Source organism: Lytechinus pictus, chromosome 6, assembly GCF_037042905.1.
Source record: "Lytechinus pictus isolate F3 Inbred chromosome 6, Lp3.0, whole genome shotgun sequence".
NCBI lineage: Eukaryota > Metazoa > Echinodermata > Echinoidea > Temnopleuroida > Toxopneustidae > Lytechinus > Lytechinus pictus.
In genome coordinates this window covers 24,450,528-24,457,944 of record NC_087250.1, presented here as the reverse complement: position 1 = coordinate 24,457,944, position 7,417 = coordinate 24,450,528, and the positions used below count along the sequence as shown (strand labels likewise).

Below are 7,417 nucleotides of genomic sequence, written 5' to 3'. Positions count from 1 at the left end.
TCACTATTTCTTTTGTTTTTTATTGTTTGAATTATACAATATTTCAATTTTTACGAATTTGATGATTAGGACCTCCTTGCCTGAAGCACAAAATGTTAAAATAATGGAATTCCACGTGTTCAGGGAGGAATGAAACTTCATTTCACATGACAATGACGAGAAAATCAAAATATTTCATATTTCATATAATAAAATACAAAAGAAGTAGTGAGTGAGTGATGTCATCAGTTCCCTCATTTGCATACCGACCGAGATGTGCATAAAACTGTTTTGTGAAATGAAGCGAAACTTTAAAATGTCATAACTTTCTTATTTTACATCCGATTTTGATGACATTTTCAGTGTTATGCTTGTTGAATTTTTCTCTTTTTATTCAAATCAAGTTTTTATTCGGGTGAACTTGTCCTTTAACATTATCACACACTTCTTGATACAGCAGCAAACTTACCACATTTCAACTTTCTACAATGACATCCTTCTAATGGATCAGCAAACGGTACAAATTAAGTAAAAGTTTTTTTATCGAAAAACTCATAGAGTTTGTTCATTTAAAGAGAAACACGTATTTATTGTTCCATTTCCTCCCCCACCAGGGAGGCTGAGGTGCCAAGAGATATGTCTTGTACTCATCTCAGATCTTTCCATATGTCCTCTTCCTTCTCCTTGGAAAGTCCAGTTGATAGCTTAACTGGGAGCATCTGAGAGAGTATGTCAGCAGAGTTCACCAATAGGGGAAATTTTCCTTCCTCTGCTTTGTTTGCTTTTTTCATGTCCAGTCTAAAAAATTCCACGTTCCGATGACTCGAATCTGCATGATTGATGAATGCAAATGAAAAGTTCACCGATATTACTGTTTTATAAAAAAAACAGTCACATTACTTTCTCATTTCTTCACGAATCATAAACATTATCAAAAACAAGATATTTATCATACATTAACTTTTCAATTTTTTGATTTGTGTAAATGTTACTTGATTTATTATAAAGTTGGAAGTACTCCCTGATTTCATATGTTTCTATTAAAAATAAATAAGATTATTGCTGGATTAAACAAAAATCCCGCAAAAAATCACAAGATGTTCATATTCAAATGTTTAATTTTTAAAAATCGCTTGTAAATAGCTTTCTCTGATCCTTAGTCCAAATTCTGTATTTTTTTTTTATGGTGTTCATCATCTTTTTATATTTGTTCTATTTTACAATTTCCATGAGTCTAGATTTCATTTAGAATTTATCATAAAACAATATCTTACAAAACGGCAATTAACTGCCTTCGTGGAGAAATCGGTAACAATTGACATGACAGGGTAAAAACTGGCACACTCTTTCCATATAGAATATATATATATATATATATATATATATATAGATAAAACATGGAAAGTTACCTTTAGCGGTGGTATTGGTGAAACCCATATCAGAGTCTTGAAATACTACTTGAAGAGCTGCTGTCTATACCATGTTTATGTTGTTCTGAGATGTCTTGTCCTCACTGTACTATAATCATGCTAATACAGTTGCTCTGTGGATCCATGATGTGCCTTTAACACAACGAAATAGAACGAGACCAATTAGTAAACAAATCTTCAGGGTTAAAGATTATTTGAAAAAAAAAACACTACGTAAGAAAAAACTTTAATAAAAAAACATTTACAACTATTAAATAATAATTTTTTATACTATTTTTTTTTCTGAAATATAAATAAATCAACAAAGTGCCCATTTTTATTTCAAGATTGAATGATTTTGCGTAAAAAGTTGGGGAACCTCATGTAATGTAGCTCTACCAGATGGTGGAAAAAAGAAGAAATTAACCCCCCCAGCAAAAAAATATTCTGAATTAAAAAAAAAGTATACATTTCTAGTTATAATTTCAATATCATTTGCACAGTTCCGAAAAATCAAAATTAAAATCAGAAGACCGACAAAATGAGCATTTGTTTGGAGGGGGATTTAAAAAATGTCCATAATTAACCAATTTAAATAAGCACTACGAGCTGAAAATATTTTCATTAAATAGATTAAAATACAACGAGCTAATTCTTAAAATTTCATCAAAATCTGATAACAGGGGGGGGGGGGGTTAGCAATATTTTGTAAAAAAACAGTTATATGCACATTTGAATAATATTCATTAGATGGGCTTATAATGTCACATCCCCCTTTAACTTTTCTTAAGTTAAAACAAGAAATCATACTTATTTCATTTTTTTCCCTACATGTGTGACTGATATGTCACCCTTTTTGTATCAATTAATATAGTCTTGGAGGAAAAAATAGAACAAACATAATTTCATGTAATAAAATACAAAATAACAAGTTGAGACATCTTTGCATTAGTTTGCTAATTAAATTCATAAAGGCATGCATAAGTCTAGAGCTAGAACTATTTCACCGAAATAATATATCTTTAAATTTTCACAACATTTTTACTCCTTGTCCAATTTTGATCATTTGTTTTAAAACATTTTATAAACAAACTTGTTGCATGTGATAGAGTTAACGTTAATGGTTACAAGTATGTAATGAAGGTCTAAGAAGCTCTAGTTTTTTTCATAATTTCATACATGTGTGAATAATATATCTCCCTTATGCTGTAAGTTGCAGCAATGAATATTTAATGCACTAAATAAATTTTTCAATCCAAATTTTTAGTTCTTAGAGGAAAAAACTTGAATTAAGCTAATTTCGTATCAAAAGAACAAATGGGGATATAACATCATCAATTTGCCAATTGAATATTCATGAAGATATGCCTAGAATTGTTTCACCGGAAAATGCAAATCTTTGAAACGTCATAAGTTGATGGTTATTCTTTGTCCGATTTTAACCGAATGTTCAGTGTTTTGTTTGTCTGATTTTTCTTTATCTGTTCAAATCATATTTACTTCAGACTCGATTACCCCTTTATTTTTTTGTCGATCTTGGCATAGTAAATTTTCAAGGCCGTCTATCGACCGAAATAAATAATGCTAAACTCAATTAACGCCTCTGACGTCATGCAGAATATTTCAAGAAATAAGACACTTTTTAAATCTTGCACCGCTATTAAAACTACGAATAAAAATGAATGAAGAAATAAATATTATTGAATTTATTCAAGCTCCCCCCCCGATGGCCCGATCCCTACTCTAGTGATCTCACTCAAGGCAATCACGGGCCGGGAATGATTTTCGAAGAGGGGGTGCTGGTTTGGAAAAAATGATAAGAAAAAGAAAGAAAAAAAAGGAATATTTCTCCAAACCAAAATGAAGGTAATTAACAATTAATTAACAATAATAGATGAATAAAAAAAGATTATTTAAATGGTGATTTGAATATTATATTCGTCAAAATTTTACGTGTTAACATACCAACTTGATTTCCATAACATCTTTTGGAATACTCCCCACTTCCCAGGGCCATGAAAACTGCAAATTTCTTGTTTTATTTGACCTGATTTATTATTACTATTATTATTATTTACTTTGTATGCATTTCAATCCCCTTTTATTCAAATTTGTTCCTCCTATCTTTTAACTTCCTCTTCTCCTCAGCCCTTCCTCTTTTTGGGAAAATAGGGGTTGAACTTCAACCCCTAGTCTACTGTCTATGACAGCGGTTAAAACCTTGTTTACATAAAGATCTCACCATAGATGAGATTTGTGATATCTGCAATGTAAATTTACTTTATGATTCTAAAGCTCAATTGTGAAAAAATTACAACATCGCGCTCTAAACGAGCAAGTTGGCCTGCAAATTTTCAAACAGGTAAGCAGAAAGGAGGAATATAGGCATCTCTGTGTTGCTGCATGGTGATAGGATTTTTCTGGTATTTTTAATGGTGCTTTTAGAAATTGTGAATTACATTTGGCAAATTGATCCAGACGAGAGTTAGAGGTGTGGTGAGGGATTATTATGTTGCTGAAGCAGTATCGAAAGTCATTAATCAGAATGGAAAACACATCAGCACAAAATGTATTGGGGAAACACTCAGGAAAGTATATCAGAAAACATCAGCAGTGCTAGAACAGATATTAAGGAGAGTAATGCGATGTTAAATGCTGCTTACAATGGTGATGTTGGCGTCATCAAGTATCTGATCAGTCAAGGAGCTGAGGTAAATAAGGGTAGAGATGATGGTTGGACTGCATTACACAGTGCTGCTGACAATGGTCATGTTGACGTCATCGAGTATCTGATCAGTCAAGGAGCTGAGGTTAATAAGGGAGATAATGATGGTTTGACTGCATTACATAGTGCTGCTAACAATGGTCAAGTTGACGTCATCAAGTATCTGATCAGTCAAGGAGCTGAGATAAATAAGGGTAGAGATGATGGTTGGACTGCATTACACAGTGCTGCTAGCATCGGTCATGTTGATGTTACCAAATATCTGATCAGTAAAGGAGCTGAGGTTAATAAGGAAGATAATGATGGTTGGACTGCATTACACAGTGCTGCTGACAATGGTCATGTTGACGTCATCGAGAATCTGATCAGTCAAGGGATTGAGGTAAATAATGGTAGAGATGATGGTTGGACTGCATTACACAGTGCTGATCAGAAAGGGCATATTGACGTCATCAAGTATCTGATCAGTCAAGGAGCTGAGGTAAATAAGGGTAGAGATGATGGTTGGACTGCATTACACAGTGCTGCTGACAATGGTCATGTTGACGTCATCGAGTATCTGATCAGTCAAGGAGCCGAGGTAAATAAGGAAGATAATGATTGTTGGACTGCATTACACAGTGCTGCTAGCATCGGTCATGTTGATGTTACCAAATATCTGATCAGTAAAGGAGCTGAGGTTAATAAGGGAGATAATGATGGTTGGACTGCATTACACAGTGCTGCTAACAATGGTCATGTTGACGTCATCAAGTATCTGATCAGTCAAGGAGCTGAGGTTAATGAGGGAGATAATGATGGTTGGACTGCATTACATAGTGCTGCTAACAATGGTCATGTTGACGTCATCAAGTATCTGATCAGTCAAGGAGCCGAGGTAAATAAGGAAGATAGTGATTGTTGGACTGCATTACACAGTGCTGCTAGCATCGGTCATGTTGATGTTACCAAATATCTGATCAGTAAAGGAGCTGAGGTTAATAAGGGAGATAATGATGGTTGGACTGCATTACACAGTGCTGCTAACAATGGTCATGTTGACGTCATCAAGTATCTAATCAGTCAAGGAGCTGAGGTTAATAAGGGAGATAATGACTGTTGGACTGCATTACACAGTGTTGCTATCATCGGTCATGTTGATGTTACCAAATATCTGATCAGTAAAGGAGCTGAGGTTAATAAGGAAGATAATGATGGTTCGACTGCATTACACAGTGCTGCTAACAATGGTCATGTTGACGTCATCAAGTATCTGATCAGTCAAGGAGCTGAGGTCAATAAGGGAAGAGATGATGGTTGGACTGCATTACACAGTGCTGCTCAGAAAGCGCATATTGACGTCATCAAGTATCTAATCAGTCAAGGAGCTGAGGTAAATAAGGAAGATAATGATTGTTGGACTGCATTACACAGTGCTGCTAGCATCGGTCATGTTGATGTTACCAAATATCTGATCAGTAAAGGAGCTGAGGTTAATAAGGAAGATAATGATGGTTGGACTGCATTACACAGTGCTGCTGACAATGGTCATGTTGACGTCATCAAGTATCTGATCAGTCAAGGAGCTGAGGTAAATAAGGAAGATAATGATGGTTGGACTGCATTACACAGTGCTGCTAACAATGGTCATGTTGACGTCATCAAGTATCTGATCAGTCAAGGAGCTGAGGTAAATAAGGAAGATAATGATTGTTGGACTGCATTACACAGTGCTGCTGGCATCGGTCATGTTGATGTTACCAAATATCTGATCAGTAAAGGAGCTGAGGTTAATAAGGAAGATAATGATGGTTGGACTGCATTACACAGTGCTGCTGATAATGGTCATGTTGACGTCATCAAGTATCTGATCAGTCAAGGAGCTGAGGTTAATAAGGAAGATAATGATGGTTGGACTGCATTACACAGTGCTGCTGACAATGGTCATGTTGACGTCATCGAGTATCTGATCAGTCAAGGAGCTGAGGTTAATAAGGGAGATAATGATGGTTTGACTGCATTACAAAGTGCTGCTAACAATGGTCATGTTGACGTCATCAAGTATCTGATCAGTCAAGGAGCTGAGGTTAATAAGGGAAGAGATGATGGTTGGACTGCATTACACAGTGCTGCTCAGAAAGGGCATATTGACGTCATCAAGTATCTAATCAGTCAAGGAGCTGAGGTTAATAAGGGAGATAATGACTGTTGGACTGCATTACACAGTGTTGCTATCATCGGTCATGTTGATGTTACCAAATATCTGATCAGTAAAGGAGCTGAGGTTAATAAGGAAGATAATGATGGTTCGACTGCATTACACAGTGCTGCTAACAATGGTCATGTTGACGTCATCAAGTATCTGATCAGTCAAGGAGCTGAGGTCAATAAGGGAAGAGATGATGGTTGGACTGCATTACACAGTGCTGCTCAGAAAGCGCATATTGACGTCATCAAGTATCTAATCAGTCAAGGAGCTGAGGTAAATAAGGAAGATAATGATTGTTGGACTGCATTACACAGTGCTGCTAGCATCGGTCATGTTGATGTTACCAAATATCTGATCAGTAAAGGAGCTGAGGTTAATAAGGAAGATAATGATGGTTGGACTGCATTACACAGTGCTGCTGACAATGGTCATGTTGACGTCATCAAGTATCTGATCAGTCAAGGAGCTGAGGTTAATAAGGGAGATAATGATGGTTTGACTGCATTACACAGTGCTGCTAACAATGGTCATGTTGACGTCATCAAGTATCTGATCAGTCAAGGAGCTGAGGTTAATAAGGGAGCTAATGATGGTTTGACTGCATTACACATTGCTGCTATGCATGATTACCTTGATATCACCGAGGGCCTGATCAGTGAGGGAGCTGAGGTGGATAAGGCACAGCGAGACAAGTCGAATACCAAGGTACGTAATTTTCCTGGAAGGAACTCTACATACATTTACTTTCATTTGTCTGTTTCCACATTTATTATTAGGACTATATTATTTGTGATTTAGATATTCAATAAGCAAAGGAGTGTGGTAGTTTTTCAAGACAAATAATTCACTATAATTCTTCTGGAGATAATCATTTTCCTATCAACTCATTTAAAACAGATAATCTACTTTTCATACGGAGCAGGAAAATATTACATGGGGCATGGGGTGATTTTAGCCCCCGAAATGCTCAGATGATTTCTGGAAATTAGAAAAAAAGTGCACAGGAAATCCTCATTCATCGCAATGTTAAACATTATCCAATGTTGCAGCTTTAGGAAGTAGGATGTAAAAAGTCTTTTGACCAAACATGAAATTTGACCTCGATCATGTGACATA

The 7,417-nt window shown here is 35.7% G+C and overlaps 1 protein-coding gene across 1 annotated transcript in view; it reads left to right on the top strand.

The window, feature by feature from the left end:
* The first annotated feature begins 3,955 nt into the window (after window positions 1-3,955).
* LOC135154354 (serine/threonine-protein phosphatase 6 regulatory ankyrin repeat subunit B-like) overlaps window positions 3,956-7,417 on the top strand; it is a 46,197-nt gene continuing 42,735 nt past the window's right edge. The window contains exon 1 of the mRNA XM_064100491.1: window positions 3,956-7,006. Coding sequence (XP_063956561.1) covers window positions 3,956-7,006 — 3,051 coding nt within the window. The remainder of the gene's footprint in view (window positions 7,007-7,417) is intronic.